The following is a 23,398-nucleotide window of genomic DNA, read 5'->3' as shown; positions in this document are numbered from 1 at the left end:
ATTGTTTCTGCGAGAAACTACCTTGTTCTCCCATCTGTTTCCAGTCTGGCCTTGCCGGTTACAGTGCAATTTCTCCCATTCAAGCATTCCATTGCGTGCAAGTGCTTCTATATCTCAACCAATAAAAATGAAATGGAAACAAAGTACAGAAGGAACTTACCTTGTGATTGTAGACTGATTGGGTGTTATTATTGCGATTCCAATTCAGCGACGATTGACTGTAGCTTAGTTGACTCGGCGTATGATGATTGTTTGGTAAATGATTCCCGTGTTGGTGATTGCCGACGTGATGTTGAGGGCTCTGGCTACCACCGCTGCTCCCACTGCCGGTTAGCAAATTGCCATTCAGAGCTTGCACCAGCAAATATTGCGGACTGTGATTTTTGGAATTGTTCGTGTTGTGCTGGTTCGAATTGCTTGTTGGCACTGTTGTTCCCAGAGTAGCAAGGACTGTATCTAAACCAGTCGTGCTGGTTGTCCACACCGACATAACGAAACAACTGAAATTACGAGGAAAGCCATTTTTGTAGCGTAAATTGAAGTACACAACGAGAAACAAGTTAAAGTAGACGCGAATGTGATAAACTATAACCGAGGACAGAGAAATAAATTCAATAAAGCGAGCACACGTCGCGATAGAGCAAATTAACCGAAACAACCGTGCAAGGCACTTGTTGACATTGCTACCGAGAGCAAAGTATGAGGATGACAACTATCGATGAGATGAAAAGTTATTTGAGAATTCCAGTGGTGAATAGTAGATGGCGACACTCGCAGTTTGAAGAAGCGGATTCTAGAGCGATAAATTGGTAATATCTGAAGACCGTTTTCTAACTCTCTTATTGTTAAAATAACGCTCCCTTTATAGGAATTATATTGATGGCTCTGTTATTACTTTCAAATTATTTGCCTATTCATTGAGAAATAAATAAAAATTAAGGTTTTTTAATTCTCGGTCAAGAATATTTAACTGATTTTATGTAAGCAAATGAGGATTGATTTGGAATATAGATAGGAAATAAAGGAAACTATTTTCAAAATCAATCTTTACTACTTTAGCTAACTAACCACTTACTAATTCAAACCACACATGAGAAATTGCGTCCCTGGAGTGCTGCTAAGCTATCTAAAATTTTTCACTGTGACTTAGTGGCAGATGCATCCACTAAAAGCTTTAGATGGGCTTTCTGCCCAATTATTACTTTTTTTAATACGAAATATTATTTGCTTTATCTGTTTCTAATGGTTTCAGAACGAAATAAAGATTTGAAAATTAACTACATAGATATACAGTGAACAAAATTGAAATCCGGACACCATCATAAATTTATAAGTGTTCAGTAATAATAATAATAATCATTGGCGCAACAATCTGTATTCGACCAGGGCCTTGAAGTGTGTTAGAGCACTTCATTCAAGACCGTAACGATACACGGCAATATATACAATGTAGGAAGCAGGATAGGAGAGGGAGGGGATCTGACCACGGTTTGGAGGATGCGCTTGCCTGCAAGTGCATCTTCGTCACTCTGCTAAAGAACCAAATCTTCAATTCTCCATGCCTACACGGCGATGTAGAGTGTCTGGTGCAAAGGTTTTTCAGCCAGAGGGATGGGATGAATTGGTACCTACTTGCCATACTTTATATAAGAATATCTGGAAGCGATAACATACATCAATATAAAGATTATCACTATTATTAGTCTATAACGGCCTGCAAGGCATAGAAAATTAACTACAATAAGATGAGCTAGTAGCCAAAAGGCAGCAGAAAAGTTCATGTTGACGATGTGGCCCCGTTACTGGTAGGATTTGGGACCGTGTCAGAGAGTAACAGCTGTTGTTTCTCTTGGATAAGAATAAAATGGTCACAGGTTGGTAGTCGTAGGTCAAACCAGCCTACAATGCAGAAGGCAGGTTGTGGCCCCAAACAAAAAAATAAAAAATGTGGTCAGAATTGCGCTCGCCCGAGATTACCCTGATTTGACTCAGGTACTCATTCGCAGCTGAGTCGACTGGTATCCGCCATCCTGTCACGATAACAAATCCGTCTGCCACCAGTGGGATTTAAACCGCGACCTGCAGCTACGACAGCCCAGTGCTCTAACCACTTGAGCCATCCGAACAACAAAGTGTTCAGAAAGTGAAAGAAAAAAAACAAAAATGGATAAAATGAAACACGTACTGAGAGCGAAATATACAAGAAATCATATTTTCATAGACAAAATTTAAATCCATACAAAGCTAAAAAATCATAATGGTGACATCTAAGATTTAAAAAACGAGCTTATTATTGTTATTGTTTAACTTCATATACAGCCTTCAATCTTCGTGACATGGATTTGAACAGACGCTGGACATATTCAGCTGGATTTGTTTCTTCAATTTTTCAAGAAGGCGTTCCATCACGGGATTTTCACTCAAAATGGAACTGATGCGATCAATCGTCAATCTATTTTAACAGGTTCTTCATTGGTTTGGAACATCTTGCATGTTTGACAAATACCCAATTTCTGTGCGTTGACATGAATTCCTTTTCTTAAATTTTGATGTTCATACTTGGGTCCTTATTCCCCTTCACATATATCAATTACCTAACTGCGCCATGCTATTATATTAACATATAATAGCATACTTTTCCCAAGCCCAGGTAAAGGAAGAGGGTTTGAGGCAACGTAGTTTGTACTATCCTCAGTAAAACAAAAATAAAGTGCTGAGATTATTGAAAGAGATAAATAAAGTATAGTAGGAGTTATTCCACTATGCGTCGCGGCTCGACGGATATATGGCCAGAATATTTCGTGCAGATTTCATCTTAAGAATTTGGTCATCCCCCACATCCACAAGCATTGCCGACATTTGGAGCATTTCCTCCTATCAGCACAACTGGTGCTCAAGGTGGCGGGGAGGGAGGCGGGGCAGCAACCCTGTCGACCAAATCAAAACCAAGTGGCTGTGGAGAACCTCCTTGTGGTGGCACCGGGAAACGCTGGTTCGCTGACCGTGATGCAGTAGGCGAATGCTCCATAGCTTAATTAGGGCGATCAGACCCGAGTCTGCACAGTGGCTTCGGTCACGAAACCTTACCAGGGGTATACTTTTACCATGGGAACCGGGGTAGCCCCTGAATTCACATGCCTCAGAAGAATTCTTGTCTCATGTCCGTTCAGTTCGGATATAGCGGTTGACCCCCTTGTGGGAGCATCAATCTACGTCTTGAAAAGATCGTGGGATTAAGTCCACTTTACAGGTGATCACGCAAAGCCCATCGAGACGTAACTGTCAGCGCAATTGAAGTCGAGGAAGACATAAAACGAATGAAATCAGGACAGGAACTGACGACATTACGTCCAGGGTTTGGAAAGCGAAATCGTCGAAATAACTGCGGAACTACTAATGCAATACACGCTGCGCTGTTACTCATGGAGAAACATCGCCCTTTATACATTGCATTTCTGGAGAAAACGTTTGACCGTGTGCCACATGAACTAGTCTGGTATACTCTACTACAACACCTAGTGCCAAAGGAACTCGTGCACTGGATTAAATTGCTCTGCCACGATCCAAAAAGTAAAGTACCAAGTGTGGTGGATGTATCAAAACCGCTTCGTGTCTCTGTTAGTGTCCATCACTAACAGAGGCAATCAAGGCAGCGTCCTCCCCCCACTCCTCTTTGTTGTTGTTATGGACACTATCACACAGCACATCCAACGTCCACTGCTTTATGCAGATGATGTTTTCCTAGCATCTAATAGCAAAAATTATCCGGAGCAACTTGTCCAAAAATGGAATGATCGGCTCATGCAACACGGTCTCAGATTGAATCTGAATAAAATTCAATTTTTGACAACCGATCCCCATGAAACAGGCACAATCATTGTCAGCGGCAGTGACCTGCCCAGAATTGAGCCATGTAAATACCTCGCGTCAACGCTATTAGCCAATGGAGGACTGCGCTACGAAATTGCTTCATACACCAACGCAACCTGGATGAAGTGGCGTTCCACAACTGGTCTTCTTTGTGATCGACGTATCAACGAACGAATTTACCGCAATGTCGTCGTCGTCGTCCATAAAGAGCGTATGGTTCTTAGTGTTGGTCGACTATAAGAGACAATGAACGATGTCTTGCGGTAATGCAGGCGAAAATGTTGCTTTGGACTAGTGACGTGACACGTTTTGACCAAATCCGAAATGAGGATATCCGCGATCGATATGGAGTTGCACTGATCGTGGAAAAACTGTGAGAGAGACGTCTTTGATGGTATGGTCGCGTAATTCGCGGTAAAGAGAATTCTCTTGCCAAGCTTGGTCTGAACATGGAAGCCGATGGTAAGCGCCCAAAAGGACGACCGATTGACGATTGACACGCTAGACGGGGATCTGAAAGCCTCGCGATTGCACCCAGATCAGGTTTTTGGTAAAACAAAATGGCGAAACCGATCAAGACGAGCCGACCCCGGCTAGAAACGGGACAAAGGCTGAAGAAAAAAGAAGACTGTGTGTCTGCCCATCTGCTTGTCTATCTGTTACACGCACTTTTCTCAGAAACGGTTACACCTATTGGCACGAAATATGGTAAAAAGGTTGGAACTGTGAACCCCAAGACATGCGGTGAATTATATTGTTGCACATATAACTTAAGGGGGTCCCCACCTACATAAAAAGGGTGTGCAAATTTTTTTTTCATCGAATAAAGTCGCCTGGGCTATCGAAGCAGGTATGAGTTTTGATATTGATTGCAAAAGAGATGAGTGTGGAGGCCAAAAGAAGTGAAGGATCTATTCTAAGAAACCACCCAACCGAAACTCCAAAAAACAATTATGATGGTCCATTCACATGGTATCTAAGCTTCTAAATACTCTCGGTTACGATATCTGTTCAACTAAACTTAAAAATAGTACATTATTGTATTTCGAAAATTTACTGCGAACTACCCTTCAATTTATCCATTGTTAACAAAAATACAGCAGGTCGAAATTGCCTCTTTTTCGTCAAATTACTACTCTCTAAGAGATAAAATGTCAGTACCACATCGAATTGAATATCGGGTATATTCAACGTATATACACTAGGAACTATGTATATATAGATAGAATAATCGTATACCCGAACTATGTAGATATAGTAGATATAGATGGAACCATCGTATACCCAGATATTCTTACATAAAAAAATAACAAAACCTTTCTTATCTGAAGCACCTATCTACCGGTTTCCAACACCGAAATGCATGTATGTGGAAATTAAAAAAACCCTGCTGCGCCAGGTCGTCGCTAACTGCGGTGGGATTCAAATCAAACTCAATCACTGTAGGGTTGCTCAAGTTCTGCTTTCAAAAACCACCTATCAATCGCATGTACAAGCTGATCTTCCAGGTAGAGTGGCTTTGTGGGGTTCAATGATCACACCGTACAGAAATGTAACTGGGTACGTATGGGCAAAAATACACGGCATATACGATAATAGTCGCTGTGCTTTTCCAAGCATGACATTGACTGAATTCAAGGACATGCTGGACAGTTTGGCCTTGGACGCGAAATGGCAGCGACCACGGAATGGGGGAGTTCACAAACAAAAGCAATGACGTTGACTCTTGGAGACCTTCGCGCAGTTAGACATCATATTGGCTAACGAAGGTTAGGTTATTATTCAATGGAAAGGCGGGTAATGTTCAGTTGTGGACCTGACTTTTGCTAGTTCTTTACTAGCTCCCGGTATGTCCTGTAACGACAGTGAACACCATACCCACAGTGATCACCAGGCAATCATCTTTGATCTAAAAAAGAAGCCAAGTGGTTGGGGTCTTGCACGCCTAAGAATGAGGAGAACGGCAGGTTGGGCTGCGATTAACGAACAAACATTTATAGATGTGTAGTTGGACCAAGTGGCTATACCAGTGGCTATACCATCGGGGAGAGTATTTCAGATCACACAGTGCATTGCGACGGTATACGACATCGATACCAAGACAATATATTTTCCCCAGTAGAATACCTAACGAGCGATTCGAAGGTCAAGCAGCTCCACAAACCACATATCTCGATTTCCTACTAAACATTATTCGAGGTTTGTTCTCTTAGAAGGGTAGGCGCATTAATAGCCTCCTTCAGATGTACTTGCAATGTCCCCGTGACGACGAAGGAGGTACTGGAGATTTACAGTAGGCTAGAATTAGGATTCTTCTCTCGAACGGGGCCAAGAGTTTGCAATTTTTCTTGCTAAGAACCCAAGTTTCCGAGGAATACATGAGGACTGGCAAGATCATTGTCTTGTACAGTAAGAGCTTTGACCTTATGGTGAGACGTTTCGAGCGGAACAGTTTTTGTAAGCGACCACCGATTATTGTTGCAAAACATCTCGTGGATGCGGAAGCATCTCGTGGGCAACACAGAGGCGGTGTTTATCACGAAGCGATGTGGGGAATCAACTAGTTGCATCAAAATTGGGAGGGCTCTGATCTACGCCAGCATACTTAGGTCACGCGTCTAATGGGCGTCTGTGATAATTCAGTTCTCGACTCATTTTTGAATTATCCCACCGTGGTTGCCATCTTCTATACAGTTTCACCTTAGTGGCCTTCAGAAGTCATTTGTTAGAAGATCCAAAAATATCGTTCCCACGATAACACACATTGGCTCACCTAATGGCATCCTATACGCACTTCATAGCAGGTCCCTAATGCGGGCACGACACTTGTGGTAATGTTTGGCCACGTACCTTGTTCATACGACCCCGCCTCGCAGGTTAGTATTTGCATTGAGGCACAACCGCTGTAGCAATCCCGTTAGAGATCTCGGTATTTTGGAACAATTATTCGGTATTCTTGACTAAGTACATCCAGTGAAATACGGATAGGACGGCATTACCCACTTTAGCGAAATCTTGTATGACGTATACCAAGCCAACAAGCTGCAATAGAGGTCACGAAACCTATTTCTACATAAATTACTCATCCAGCAAACCACTCTAGTAATTAAGTTTTTAAGATTTTACTTTCTTATTTCTTCCTCTTGCAGTTATCCTTTATCTTTGTCGACGTCAGATAAACAGTTATCAAAAACCCCGCTTCTATTTTAAATACAAATATATGTACGTTAAAACAACAAGCGAATATAATTTATGCTGAACAAATAGGAACAGCGAATTCACTTTCAAATTAAATATCTCGAATTTAAATTTGTAGATGCAGTGAACATTTTATTTTCGTGATTATTCATTATTTATTTACTTTGCCAAATTAATATATTTTTTACCATATTATTCGTAGCTATTGAAAGCACCCGAGGCTGCTAACTACCTATTTTCCCTATTTAATTTTTATTAGCTCTCATAGCATAGTAGCATTGCATTTGATTCAGCATCTACAATTGAGACGATATCTAATGCAGTCGATCCAAACTTACATTCATGAATTTTCTTTTTTGGTATCTAGCCAAAAGCTATGCTCACACCAAAGTATGTTGATGGCACTTTGCTAGTACTAATTTTCCTGCATATGCGTTTGAATTTACTAGCGCCCTTTTAGATGTTTTGGATTCCTGAGATTGTGGAGGTTATGCAATAGCAATAGCAAAGGTAGTAATGGGCCCTTATACAACCTTGAAAAAACACTTGCATTCATTACTATGCCGGGCAACCCAAAGTTAAAGTGAAGAACCATATCTGGTTTTATGTTATCGACTTGGTGTTCATTAAATGCCATTCATTGCTCCATATGTTGGTTCGTTTTAAGTTAAACATTTTAAACATGTTTAAACCAAAGCACATGTTATTCATTGATTGTTTTCTACACATCTGCATATTGTTGTGATTAATCCATCTAATTCATTTGTTTTATGGGTCATCTGATTATGAATGGTTGATATAAATAGTGAATTTATAAATTGTTTGTAGTTCGACATCTATCTTAATACCATGCAATTAACACCTTTTAGTCGGATGATTTGACTTGTTTAGTACTTTCACTACTTTACGTTGCAACCAAAGAAATTTCTTAAAAAAAATTTCAAAAATGATTTTCCAGCAGCTCTGGTTTAGGCGTGGGCCTGACTAATTAGAAACACTTTAGGCAAATTCCCACCCCAATATGCCTCGGTTAGAAAGTGGTCACTTATTTCTAGGACCCATTCAGAAACTACTCAGCCAAAAAATCTGAAAAAAAATCTCCTTATGGTTTTCACAGTTGGTGCCTGTATATGTATGATATCTAAGTCTCAAAATACTGTCCATCTCGATATCTGCTACAATGAAGTAATAGTATGTTTATATATTTTGTAAAATTACTGCAAAACTTCCACCCTAGAAGCATAAAATTGCAATAATAGAGCTTATAATATGAAGCACTATACTGGAAAGTTTGGTAGAATTTGCATTATCATTAACAAAGGTATAATATTGTAGGCTACCCTGCAGCTTTAGTAATAGTTATATTATGTTATACATATGACTCCCATTGGCCCCGAAATGGGTATGGTATAGTGTATTAACCATACCTCCGCGCCATCGTTGTCGGTTAGATGAAGTATGTTTTAGCCCCACACCAGGACTCCCCGAGGAGTTTGCATTTCCTCTCCACCGTCGTGTAGAGTGTGTCCTTGGTGCGACCTACTCGTCTGTCATTTTGAGATCAACACGTTTACGGGTAACTGGTGAGCGAAGTTATTCATCTGTTATTATCTCGGGCCAGAATAACCCAATAGCATGAAGCAACTTGGAGCTTTCGATTAACTGTGGCGGTTACTTTCCATGTACTACTCCCGGGAAGAACATTGGTGTGGAACAGGCTCAACTTGATGTTAAAGGGTTTTCTAGCTTTTCAACAAAGCAGCGAAAACAAATTTAGTGCTTTAGACTCTGTTTACTCGTTTTTCTCATCCAGAGCCACTTGCCTACAGTCCATAACTAGGTGAAAGAGCAAACAGATGTCAATCGGATAGTCGAGATGTTTCAGAAAAGATGATGCAGTCAAGGCAGCGCGAAAGGCGTCACCGATAATTTATTTACTTATTCATTATTAACGAACAATAAACAGAGTTAACTTCAGTTCAAGAGCCTTAACCTATTCTTAAAACTATTTAAAAAAGAGAAGTTTAAAGGACCAAACTGTTGTGCATTTTGACTTCGACAAAGTCTAGGAATCGGGGAATGGAAGTACAGTTCGAATTTCGCGAAAGGCATATTAAAAATGGCTGTGTTACGTGTTCCATCCGTTCATCAGACGCGAGGAAATTTGAAAAAATGTACACAAATTCAGATAGTTAGGTTCTACGCTGTTGTGGAAAGGTGAGGTTCAAAAAAGGGTGGCTGGAGGGGGGGTTTCCACAGGAAGAAAATCTATCTTAAAGTAGAGGGAGCGGGTGAATTTATCTTAAAGTAGAGGGAACGGGTGAAGTAGAGGAAACGGGTGATTTTGACTCCAGTCGAAACGGAGCTTATTGTCGAAAGTAACTCCGAGGTTTTTAGTGGAGTTCTGATATGATAAGGAATGTCCGTTAAGAGAGTAGGGGAAGGAAGTGGGTGAGAGTTTAAGCCAGTAGTACACTTTCCGGCATTTAGCGCTAAACCATTAGCAGAATAACTGTTTAGGATATGCGGGATCCTAAGTCCCCATCCACATGATGGTGGACCGGACCAAATGAGAAGCAACTTACTCCCACGTTTTATAGTCCATGGATCCGTAGTTTGGAGCATAGCACCCCAAGCATTAAAAATTAAAAAAACCAAAAAATGACTAACGGTTTCGTCCAGGGCAGAGGCAACTCGTCAGACGCTGCCTCACATCTCCCCTGGGAGCAGCGTGATCGAAAGTGCCAACAGGTGGAAAAACGTTCCCTTTTATCATCGCAAAAACACGGTAAGGTTGCGAATTATATTGGACTAAAACGCCAGTTGTTTTAATCTAAACTAGACTAAAGCTGGGTAGTTGTTTAGGATATGCCTGTTGGCACGTTCGACCACGCTGCTCCCAGGGTAGAGGTGAGGCAGCGTCTGATGAGTTGCCTCTGCCCTGGACGAAGCCGTCAGTCATTTTTTTCGGCTTTTTACCAGCGAACCAGAGAGTCTAGGTTTGATTGAAGGGAGACACAGTTCATAATATAATAATCGTTGGCGCAACAATCCAATTAGATAACGGCCTTGAAGTGTGTTAGAGCACTTCATTCAAGACTCTAACGGTATACTACAGGATTGTAGTATTCTATAGGAGGCAATTTGGTGAGCATTGCGCTCGCCCGAGATTATTGCCCTGATTTGACTCAGGTACTCATTTACAGCAGACTTCAAATCACGATACAAATTCCACCGCCACCCATGCAATTTGAACTTTGACCTTCCGTACGGCAGCCTTGTGCTCTAATCACTCAGCCATCCGGACACAGACACAGTTCAAAAAATAGCTTAAGCGGCATTGACCAAACAAGGTCAAGTAAGGTGGGAGGACAATCGTTGATAAAAAATAAAAATAATAAAAGACCCAGAATAGATCCCTGTTTGAACACAGAGAAGGGGGAGAAAGAACGGGATGTGCATCCATCAAAAACGACGCGTCAGGATCGATTGGAAAGGTAAGAGGCAAGCCGAGAAACAAATGGCGTGGGAACGTTTAGAGACGACAGTTGGGACTGAAGTATCCTGTGATTTATAGTATCGAAGGCTTTAGTAAAATCAGTGTAGAAAGTATGCACTTTCTGTCGTGAATTTAGATATTTGGTCACAAAGTTGAGCAGGTTGGAGGCAGAGAACCTACGCTTAACAAAACCGTGTTGCTCTTCCGCAATGAGTGGGCGGACAACTAGTCGTTGACATTCCTTTTGAAAATTTTGGAACAGGATTCGAGAAGCGAAATGGGAGGGTAATTCTCGGCAAGAGTGCGATTGCCACTTTTGTGACTGGAGATGATAAGAGCCTCTTTCCACAGGCCAGGAAAATGATTCTTTTCGAGGACAGGGAAAGGGAGATGAACTGACTAGTTTTGAGCAAAAAAGAGGTTTGGAAGATTGTCGTAGAGGAAAGAAACTGCAATGAACAATTTCGCCGGGGTACCATCAGGATCTCATCTACTCATCCTGAGCGCATTGATGGCGAAGAGGATGTCACTTTTATTTGAAGGACCAGGTAACTAACCATTTTATTCTCGAGAGGTGGATGTCATACGGTTGAAAATCATAATGTTCCTTCCATCACTTCAGTAGCCCATTATTGTAAATGAGAAATGGTTTTAACAGAACCATCGAAAGATTTACGACCACTTTTAAGTTTTTTCCTGACGCGGTATATAATTCTGAAATTGTTAATATTTGCGCCCAATACAATAGTAAATTTTTGTTTGTCACGGTTCATGGGGTACGCCCCAGGGTTTCTCACGGTATTGGAACTCGAGAGAGATCAATCGAGCCTTCAATTTCTTACGTCTATTGAATCACTTCTATGATTCTGCAGTCAGCCAGGTCTTGCGACGTTCTTTCAGGACTTACGTCCATTGAACCACTTCCATGATTCTGTAGTCAGTCAAGTCTGGCTAATATCCCGAATAGTGTCTGAGAAAACAGCATTTTTATTCGCCGTCAAATGCTTATCAATATTTTCAGGTGGATTACTCAAGACATTTACAGTACAATCGGAAAGGTAGTTCTTCAACATTTGAATAACAAGTGGGTCATGCATCGCTGTTAAATTTGGAAATTTGAAGTGCTCCAACCCTGCGAGAGACAGTGGTCATAATACGTAGACGAGGGCGAATGAACATCAGGTGGTGATCTTTTTCGAAGCGTATGTGAGAACCTCTTTTGTTATGCGTATGCAAAAGACAGTCCTTAAGCCTAATGTTGATCGCAATTTGGCCCATCTGATTACTTATACGCTCCCGGTCAGTTGAAACCAAATGATCTTACAGGCTCTATGGTCTGACAATGTGTCACCAACGACGATGCGATGGAAGTTGCTAAATCCGCTAAAGGTTATCGTTGAGTTCAGTGGGACGGTGTTTCTCCATCACGTGTGGTGCAGGTATGTAGGTGTTGTCAGAGCACTTGGGCATTAGATCGCTCATCACGACCGCAGTGTCACTCTTAGGAATCTTCGCCAGGATAAATTTGGCTGCTTATAGAAGGCCACTTTCTCGTGTTTATTGGAAGCAAAGCATAATGATATAAAAAAAACCCATTTTAAGGGAACATAACTTTTTTAAGGGTGGTAATCAGGGTTGAGGGTCATACACTCTTCATTTTCTACGAGGATGGGATTTAAAATTCAGCCTTTAATGATGCTTTAAAATCATGTCCCCTCTTATTTAACATTTTAATTAGGCACCATTCAAATAGTGAGGATTGATATAGTTACAGTTATTCTTATTATTAACTTTATTGTAAAACCGCCTATTATTATATTCCGAAGAATAATTCATCGCGTACAAACACAATCAATTAAATTTTTCCATACAAAGCCCCTGAAATATTCCATTTCCGATTTATATTTAGTCTAAGAACTCAGTAAACAATAATATTTATGGCGAAACTTAATATAACATAATAAATTAACATTAAATTATTACTTAATTGTGCCATTTACCAAGTTCTATATCAATTTCAAAAAACCACACTCAGTTTTTCAGCAACTGAATGGCAGCACAAATTCTAGCTGGATTTCAACAACGTTGAGGTAAGGTGTATCGAATTATCTGTTGGTACAACGCTTTTTAATTGAAATCTGAGGCGATAAAACAACTTCCATGCTCCGGTGCTCAAACGTAGTGTTGTTGAGAAACAGTTGATGGAAAGTTGTGGAGTAAATACAAGAAAATGGCATATATGTACATACTATAAGCACGTAAACATGTTGCATACGGGTATATATGTATATGGTGTGAATTTCACGTCTATCAATTTTATTATAATATTCCATTGTTGCATTATCTTGCGGCAAGATTTGTGATTAAATGGTGATCGTGGGTTCCATGTCATAGCATTCGAGGACCAATTCTCCAGGGACTTTCTAGGTTCGCGCATCATTAAGATCAGCACCGTCTAAGAATAAGGCTTGAGGTCATCTCAAATGCCATGATTCCCCCAGAAGATCGGTCGCTCGCATCTGGTTGTCGAAGATCCGCATGAATAATAATAAGCTCGGCGAATTATAAAGGGCGGTTCGGAGTCAGGAAGGCAAAGATGAAAGTATTTTGCCCTACAAAACCGGACGATGGCCTGGACCAGTCGACGCTGTCAACGAGCTATTGGAGGAGATGAACATTGACGGGCCCATGGGGACTGGCGTACCGTCAACCAGATCATGCTGAAGCAAGCGCAGACAAATCTGCCGCACTCGAAATATTCCTCAGCGGATCTACCTCCGAGACCTACAGGCGCCCTGGATCGGAGAAGGCCGCACCATCAAAGGGCACCAAACCAAATATTATCATTTATTCCATAGCATAAGAGACACTGATTAGGACAGATCTAGAGGATGTAACCCCACCAGGAAAAGCCTGGACGCTTTCTGTGTCCGGAACTGGGTTCCCGCGACCTAACCCTGCTCAACCTCGAACAGGCGGGAGCAAAGAACGAGTATATTTTTCCACGGATTACATGGCTCACGACCGATCAGCTCCGTCAGAAGAACTACTACTACTACGTTTACCATCGCAGCAAGTGGTGGGTTTCTCTTTAATTTTATTATTAACACAAACTCCGGATAGCTGAGTGGTTAGAGCAGAAGGCTATCATACGGAAGGTCGCGGTTCAAATCTCTCTGGTGGTAGTGGGATTTGTATCGCGATTTGACGTCGGATACCAGTCGACTCAGCTGTGAATGAGTACCTGAGTCAAATCAGGGTGATAATCTCGGGTGAGCGCAATGCTGACCACATTGCCTCCTACAGTGTACCGTTACGGTCTTGAACGAAGTGCTCTAACACACTTCAAGACCCTGATCCAATATGGATTGTTGCGCCAGCGATTAATATTATTATTAACACAAACTTATCGGTGTGTAATAGGAAGAGTACACCAATCTCTATTTCCCCAGTTCAGGAAACTTTGCTAATTGGGAAGGGTCTTTAATATCACCTTACTAACTGACAATTGGATTTTCAAGGTGACGAACTGGAGAGTGTCAGACCAGAGATCGCAGATCACAGTTCGATGCTTTTCGGTCTAAATGTCGCTGCAGAGGTCTCCAACCCTCTCAGGTCAAGTAATCAAGAGCAAACTCGCCGATGCGCAAATTGGTAACATTGGTACAACAGACGACCGTGATGAAATGAAGACTTGTCCAGCCTCAGGAAGCTGATTACAGGCTGCTACAGGCAGCCTTATAAGGACTGCCTAAAGATGTACAAGTGTGGTTTGACTATTGTCAAAATATTGAAAATATCACCAAATTTGCGAAACTCAGTAAGGTTCTGACCAAGGAACATAAGAAAGAGTTCACCCTTTCTTAAAAAGTCAGAAGGTTGGTAGACGGAATTTTCTTGTGAGACCCTGAAGCTGTTAGTTCAGCAGCATTTATTTCTGGGGGATCTGCAGCCCCAGTTGTGTGAGATTATCAAATCGGTAATTAGCAGGGGGTAAAATTGCCAGGCCTATAAACAGTTTCTCCGCATGTAAATCTTCGGGTCCAGATGACATAATATCAATCATTCTGTAGAAGGAACAAGAAACGGTTGTGCCGTAACTTGTGGAAATTTACCGGAGTTGCATTTCCGTGTGTCTGGGATATGTACCGTACTCTTGGAGATACGTGCGCATGATTTTCTTACCGAAAGCGGTAGGCACATGAGTTTCTCGAAGGCCTTTCCAGTAATCAGCCCCACATCTTCCGTGTTGAAGACCCTAGACCGTATCCTCGGAATTAACTTAACGGCGAATATGGAGGGAAGTCGCAGCACTCCTATCTCAAGGCCAAATCCACATAAACCGCTCTTCACGAGGTAATTTGCGCGGTCTGAGCTGAGGATGAGTCTTTGAATGTATACAGCTATGGTTCATATCAAGCAAGCCCTGAGCAAAAAGTACAATAGAACGAAGGTTAATAGGATTAAAAAAAACTGCGTGTGTAGGTACTACTGGGCTCTGCAGTCTTGCCCGGCATATGTTCTCAATGTACTCCTGTATTTCCTAGCCCTGGTAGATGTTGGAAAGCGAAGTCCTATGTCGAAAGTAACATTCTCGACGGATACAAACAACGTAACCGAATCATACACAACAGCTCCTGTACCAGACGCATGCAAATGCATGCAAGATTACGGTGGTCTGCGCCTGGTAGTGACCATACGACCGGACTTGGCATACTCTACAATTCGCATTGCCGAAGTTGCCAAGGGTTGGGAGAACTCTCAGGCAATTTCTTCGCAATTGCCCAGCTTTAGCTAGAGGCAGACCACGGAGGCTAGGTAAACCATTCTTTGCAGACCTCCCTGAAGAGTGAAGAGTGAGAGAGCTACTATCTTTCTTGAATGCTAGCCTGCAGAAAATATGAGCCAGCTGGATGCTGTCCACGTTGCTCTTACCACAGCATTCATGATCTTAGGAGTTGGTGGAATCAAAGCGGTGAACCAAAGCGCTAATTAGGCACATCTTGGGCAAACTTTGGTTAAAATCTGGAAATTGTGCGGTGAATATATTGTCTACATACTATTCTTTATAAATTTATCAGTGAGTTTTTAATGATGAAGGATGAAGGACACATTTTGCGTCTGAAACACTTGTTTGCGAATTTTTTAAAAAAAATCTATAGTATAATCGGAAACTTTTCTTTTTCTGCGAAACCTACTTGTAGGTAGGTGCCTGCATTCGGTATTCGGCTTTTACGCTTTTCGCCTCGCGAATTTCTATCTTTCCTTGAGCACAACCCGACATCCTTAAGACATTTTGGCACCGCAAGTAATTCTACGTTGTTGTTCGTTAAATACATCATATACAATGATAATAGTGGGATACATGTGGAGGAAATGCTCTTGGAGTCCATCATCAGTATCGTATCAAAGAAGTGTTTCCTCAGGGTATCTGTCGAGAAAACCAACGAGAGACGGGAATAGCCACAGTCGTTAGGGAACACACAATTTGATTCTATGTAGTTAGCTAAATGCATTCAAATCCACGTAAAAGTAGTAGTTCTATAGCCAAACCGGTAACCATTTTTATGATTCCGAAAGTCAGATCGATTTACAGAAACCAAATTGCCAATCTCGAAGGTTTCTAGGCCATCAACAACTCAGAACTGTCGTTATATATATATGGGCCAGTAAGATAATGCTCGCTCGGAGGTTTATGAAGTTTGGGTACCAAAAGAAGTTACATCCAGTCCCATAATGCAAGAAAGGTGTTCACTGCAATGCATCCTTCGGACAACTCAAGAAACGTAAATCCCTGTGGATAGTACACATCTCCCAGGACTCTGATGACAACCACGATTTCCTCTTTACTAAAGGAAAATCCTTCAATGATTTTCAGCAGAAGTCATCCGTGAACACATGTCTTTTGAGGGCTTTATGCTTAGGAACTGTACAGCCAAAATCGGGACCCGAAGTAAATGCAAAGCCCTCTGCATTGTCAAACAAACCTAATCGTTTTAAAATCTCTTTTTCGGACCTTTGAAAAACCTTCAGGCCCGGGAAGAATCATCCCTTCCCCCACCCGTCTCGTTAGGCGTGCCTACGCTTCACAAAGGACTAAACAGAAAAACATGTAAATTCATTGTGAAGAGAAGCGTGAAAGTTGTAAATTATATTTGTCAAACAGTAAAGTAGAGTTTATAGGCCCCAACTGACTGAAAACATTAATCGCATTAGAAGAAGGCTTGGCTTAGCATTTTTCGAAGCCAATGGTCTTGTCAGGATTACGTCTTCGAACAAAAGTGTCGCAAATTTACCTATTTTAACAATACTTGTTTGGTACACCTTTTAAAGTGGTATCCTACAAACAGAAATTCCTCCAATTATCTAATTGTCCATTGTATCCTTAGAGCCAATGCGGTCTGTACTGTCTGGAGACAATCAAGTGAAAAGCTAGTATGATCAGAATTCTCGTTACCTTGATTAAGATAACTTTTGAAGAAAGATTGCCTTGAAAGATATTTATCCGTTTTATTGGCTAAAAGTATCTAATTTAAACAAATACCTATTTCGGGGACCAACTATCCCCTTCTTTAGTGTTTTTATCTTTTGAAATTTTTTTTGACCATTTGGTGTTTAAGGTTTTGTTTGCAAAACAAAACCTTATTAAAATCGGTTCAATGTCTGCCTCTCTGTCGGTCTGTCTGTCACAAGCAGTTTTCTCAGAAACGGCTATACCGATTGACACGAAATTTGGTGAGAAAGTGGGAACTGTGGACCCCCAGACATGCAGTGAATGATATCCTTCTACGTTGAATTTAGGGGAGGGGAGTCCCCATACATGTAAAAGGAGGGTGCAAAATTTTTTTTTCACCGAATGTTATCATGTGGGGTCTCTAATGAAAGATCTCGATTAGTACTTTTCGAAGCCGGTCTTAGTTTTGGGATTTTTTTAAAAGGCGGGGAGTGGGAGTGGGAAAGTGATGATTTCTTTAACGGACCCATTCTCAGAAACTACCCACCCGAAAAATCTGAGAAAATTCATGAAGCTGCCTCTATATAATGCCCAGGCCTCAAAATACTCTCCATATCGATATCTATTCAAATTAAGTTAATAATAGTATATTACCATATTTTTGGGGAAATTGAGTAAAACCTCCCTTAAGTTTATCCCAGAGTTATAAAAGTTGGTAGTAGTATAAAATATAATATGAAGAATATTATCCCCAAGTTTAATCAAAATCATACTATTACTAACAAAGTTACAAAGTTACATATTCAAGATGCGAAGACTCTGGTAGGAATCTAGTCTTCTAACGTCGTTCACCTCCTTCAAGATATTGGCGTTGTCCAATGACATATGGTGTCACTGCTCTATTATATGTCTGGCAACCGCGGACCTTATGTGTAGGCTGTTCTTGTTTTTATCGGATTCGGCCCCCTTTAAGTGTTCTAACACCCTGGTGTGGACTAGTCGTTTTGTTTGCCCTACATAAATCTTGTCGCAGTCTGGGCAGGAGATCTTATAAATGCCGCTTTTTTCCGTACACTCTTTTTTGTCTTTGACTGATTGTACCCGGGTCCTAAGTAGGTATCGTCTACTGGTCGAGGTGACCCGGAATCCACGTTTATGTAGCCGCCTTTTGATGTTGAGTAGGTTAGTGTTATCCTTTGCCTAGATTCTGTGCTCATCTCCTTGAAGAGTGGAATAGTGGATTTAATGATCAGCTCTATTTGCTTAACCTTTTTCCAACTTCTCGAAATGTCTTCATCCAGAATACACTGATATACGAGTCAATTTTATAACATGGAAGTATACGACAAAAGAGGGCCTGGAGTGGAAATTATACAGGTCTAGTGCGAAAATTATGCCTGCCCTCCCCGCTTTTCGTTGAAATTTTAATTCTGGACCCCGAGGAAATTTGGGGCCCGAGAGGAATCTGGGATGTTGGTATAACCCTTAATGTATTCTTAAGCAACAAGAGTTTCAAGGAAATTTTACTTCGTCTATTGTTCTCCGGCGCGTAGGTCTTAGACCACCCACTTGTCAACCATCCTGGAGTAGTGAGTTCCATTGTATGGCCTAGTCTATGGGTTCAAATTGTGGTCATTATAGAATAGAAAGGGTATAACAATAGCAGATGATATTTGTTTTTTGACGAACGATACTACCACCGTCTAGCTGTGGATAAAATACGGGTTAGAGATATCGAATTGGTGGACCACCGCACAAAACTTGGTTATTTGGAGTTCCTTATTAAGGCAAGCCTAGGCCAGGTACTGGTTTGTTGCGCCGTTGAGGATGATAATGCTTTTACATATATTAATAAACATATCTTACGTTGATAATATCTATCATAATATGGTATTGCACAAGAGGGAGGGTAAAAATTATTAGCTTTGATGTATACGCAAATCAACCATTCTAAGAAAAAAATAAATTATAATTGTTAACTAATAGATCGTGCTTCTATTACAGGTTTAAATTTTTAATTTAAATAAATATATCAATCTATTAGTGTGTACTCGTATGTACCTTCTAATTTGTTGCATAAGGAAAGAATCTAACCGCAATTAATTGTTACCGCCTAAGATTGACCACAGCATTATGAAATAAATAATCACACAGAATCTTATCTCCACAAAGGTAGGTAAGAGCGATAAATATTAATTCGAAAACACCTATTTTGTTATTCATGGCTACAATTAGATTTTAGGATGTCTTTTTTCCATTCAATAATGATAAACATGGGCTTCAATTATGCAAGTGGAAATTATAGAGATAGCGACGTTCAAAACCTTCTGGGGCTTCACCCTAATTGATTTAGATATTTTTCTAACCTCATAAAAATCTAAATATACTTCAGCTTATTTTATCTTCCACGATTATAATTAATCATTATGGAGTAAGTTATACCATTCTACAAATTTTCACGAAAATGCTCTGCTTAGAGTTTTTAATTTTATTTCGTGAAATTATTCAACCCTGGCATAAGTAGCATCGTTTTCCGTGGAAAATGCATAAGTTTTAAAGTCGTGCAAGACTGCATTCTGGCTATAAACCATTATCGCAAATCGCCAGTTATTCACTCAATTGCTGGGAACGTTATCATTAGATGAAGTCACAAATTAGTGGTTAGCTTAGCGAACTGCTGTTTCAACCGTGCAGAGGTAAAATAAAATGTACATATGTATAAACTGTTTTGTGCAGTAACTCACATGCATATGAAAATAAAAAAAACATTAGAAATGCATTTAATAGTTTTTAAATGGAATTTCGATACGATGATAAGTTCCTATTAACATGCATATCATGTCCGTTGTTCTGCATAGTAAACAATTTTCCAACGAACAAATTTTTCTCCTAGCCTATCGGTAAAATGGCACAATTTTGTAGTATTTATAACAATTTCATAAATAGAGAAGAATGAGCCGATCAACGGACTGGCCAGGAGGACTCCGCTCTTTAGAGCCCCTCTTCAGAAGCAGTTGTCGTCCTGGATGGAATCTACTCGTACTACCTAACAGACACTGATTCAATATCGCGAAGGCTCACCACCTGCGGTCAGAGAAGGAGGATCTGGCCATCCTATAGCAAAGCCAGATTGCCAGAACTTTCAGGCCGAGTGTGCATTATTGAGTGCAGGATTACTGGACTGTCCCCTATAGAGGACCATGACGCCAGATTGGGCATACGTACAAGGGAGAAACCCTTAGGGCCTGAATAATTTTTTGGAGACCTAAAAGAGGTTCCTAGTTGTATGGCAGGGGAAATGCTGTTCTTAGAAAAACGGCATAGACTGGCTCTGAAAACCTGAGCTGGCTAGAGGCTGCCCATCTTGTCCTTCCTACAGCAGTCAGCAATTTAGTATGTTGTGGTATCAAAACGGGCCACTAATTAGACTCCGTTGAATTGAAGCTACTATTCAACCGATTGGAGTTAAATTTCCCGGGAATATTCAGCGTATAGATATACTCGTATATATCTTCTCTTCCCACAAGTTTCAAATTAATCGAACCTATCCACTATTCAGGTAGATCCTGATGAAAGTCCCGAAGTAACCACCGGAGGAGTGCTGAAGTCCGCGAAGAAGATTGTGAAAAACAAAGCTCCAGGCTCAATAAAGCTGTGGTAGTACCCGACAAAAGCTAAAGCGGTTCGCTGAAATATTTACCACGTCCTTCAAAGAAGGATATTCCCAAAAAAGTGTAGACAACAGAAGTTTATGCTAAGCCTGATGCTTAATAAGGCTTTGGCGAGGGTTCGTCTTATAGGCCTATGTGCCTATGAAATGACATGGCGAAATTTTTAAACGTATCATCTACAATAGGCTTGTACCGACCAAAGAAACGGAAAGTGGTCTCTCAGATAAGTAATTCGAATTTCGACACGCAAAATCTACTGTCAATGCGATCAACACGGAAACCAAAATTGTAGATGAAACAATGAAGGCCAATAAATCTTGCACGGTAATTACTCTCCATATGAAGAATGCCTTTAATACTGCAAGATGGAACAAAATAGTTGCGGCTTTAGCCAAATTGAGCACCACAAATACCTAGTGCGCATAGTCATAGAATCCCTCCGGAAAAGGCTACTGTATTACGATTCGCACATGGACCCACAACGTATCGTTGAACCTGCGGGGTTCTAGAAGGATCGGTCCTCGGTCCTTTCTTGTGGATAATAACGTATGAGGATACAGCTTCCCAAAGTAGTAACCGTGATTGGCTATTTGGTTGCCTGACATCCGAGTGACTATCGTGGTGGAAGATATTAAGGAGAATGAGCTCTTCACAGCCCATTTTTAAAATCAGATCTTAGTTAGAAGACGTTGTCCTGGCGCCCGCCGAGCATAAAACCGAGGTAGTTTTGATCACTAAGCGAAGGAAGTAAACGTCGATGAAGATACACCATACATTGGTAGCCAACTTTTAAATACCTAGGAGTCATGATTGACCAAAAACTAAACTTCAGACCGCTTCTTGAGAAGAATCGCGCCTGGTCAGATTATGCAGATTATGTCGCGGCGCTTGTTGTTGACGTACTGTCGAATAGGTACAAGGCAAACTTGGCAAATTGATGCGACGGATAAACGGATGGATGATTCCTCATAGTTTCAACCTTGCACTGGAAAAAACCAAAATAGTCATCCTGACTAAAAAGAGAAATCCATCCATCGGCGAGTCGATAATTGAGTCAAAACCAACGGTTTCGACTAACTCAACTTAAAGATGAGCTTCTTCGATAGAATCAAAGCAGCAGCGGACAAGGCAGCTAGATTTTCAACCTTAAATCGACTAATGGCAAATATTGTACGTCCTCCATCTCCTAATGAGTTCATTGCAGTCTGTTCTGCTCAAAGTCACAGAGGTATGGGCTAACGCTCTTGGCACAGAGGTATATCGTAAGCATCTTGCACAGCTACAGAGACGAGGAGCTTTATGGGGGGCATTTGCCTACCGCATTGTTTCTAAACCGACCGCGATGGTGATCGCGGGAGTGATCCCCATTGCGCTTCTTGCTAAGGAACATAAAGCCATATACAAGCGCAAAGGGTCAAGGAAAGTGGTTGTTCCTAAAGAACGGCAACGTACATTAGATGAGTGGCAACTCTCTTCGCAAAATGGGACTAGAGCTAGATGGGCTGCGCGGCTCATGAACAACTTAGGAGCGTGACTGAATTAGAAACATGGTAAGGGTGAGTCGGAGTTTTTTAATCTTACCTGCATAAGATTGGAAAGGCACCATTGTGTGTTTTTGCAATGGAGTTGTAGACGATGCCCATTACAACTTTTTTTCCTGTAAAATGTGGAATGGAATAGGTTAGCAGCTCTATTTAAACCAGGAGAAGATAGACCTCGACCAGTGAAGGGGCAGAATGGCAGAAGTTCCTTGTACTAGCAGTCCCCTTCCTCCTCTCCCCTTTCATTGGAGAAAGGAATTCCCTGATTTGAAGGCTCCGGAAGGTGGGAGGCGAAGTAACATGACAAACGGTTCAGGGCTAGCTCTCTGACAATGGGGAGGTGTTTAGTTTGTAGTTCGACGGCGTAACTTTGGGGGAGTCCAAGACTCTGTGCGTAAATGCATTCATACTCTCATCAAGGTAAGAAATCATACAAATCATTGATAAATAATTTGGATGAGATAAAAAAGAAGTTTCCCCACACGGAAGTGAATCAGTCTTTATAGTAGCAGAGTTTGTTTACGAAAAAGATGAATTTGCTGTTGGTATCTAAAAATTTAATTGACAGTGGAAGCAATCTGTTCAAAACAGAAGCGAAGAATTGCTTACTCAAAACTAATTGTTTTCAAAATAAGGATTTACTGTGTAGACTTAAATAATAAATTTTGAAATTACGTAGAAACAGGAAAAAACAATTCAAAGGAAAATGTGTACATGTAAATAAATAATGGTCTCAACTTAAGGCTCCTTTCAACATAAAAATATTGTTATCCTAACTTATACAATATGCCCACATATAGTATGTCTTCATTTCATTAAAGACATATATGTGCATATAAGGTTAGATTTGAATTTTATCCTTAAGTGTTTACCAAAGATAAATCTCAAGAAAATAACATTTTCAAGAAATCCCCTTTGTCTATGTTTTCAATTCCATAAAATTCAAACTGTCTACTCAAAATAGGTAGTACTATAATAACTCTACGAGTAACGTGGAATGTTCGTCGTCATGATTATAATCCCGGGCGTACGTAGAAGATTAAACGAAATGACAGTAAGAAAAAGCATCCTCATTCAAATCAAGCATTGTTCTCCCTTGTTGGCTGTTCGTCTCAAATTCTACCTCGTAATCATTTTACTGCTAATACAAGTACTAATTTCTGCA

The 23,398-nt window shown here is 40.8% G+C and overlaps 1 protein-coding gene across 1 annotated transcript in view; it reads right to left on the bottom strand.

Moving 5' to 3' along the window:
- LOC119655131 (calcium release-activated calcium channel protein 1) overlaps window positions 1-23,398 on the bottom strand; it is a 63,215-nt gene that overhangs the window by 23,716 nt on the left and 16,101 nt on the right. Inside the window, exon 2 of the mRNA XM_038060869.1 lies at window positions 161-500. Within this exon, the coding sequence (XP_037916797.1) occupies window positions 161-490 (330 nt within the window). The 5' untranslated portion in view covers window positions 491-500. The remainder of the gene's footprint in view (window positions 1-160; window positions 501-23,398) is intronic.

This window comes from Hermetia illucens, chromosome 1 (assembly GCF_905115235.1).
Source record: "Hermetia illucens chromosome 1, iHerIll2.2.curated.20191125, whole genome shotgun sequence".
In the NCBI taxonomy this organism is placed as follows: Eukaryota; Metazoa; Arthropoda; class Insecta; order Diptera; family Stratiomyidae; genus Hermetia; species Hermetia illucens.
Note: the sequence above shows the minus strand (reverse complement) of the source record. Positions and strands in the feature narration are given on the sequence as shown.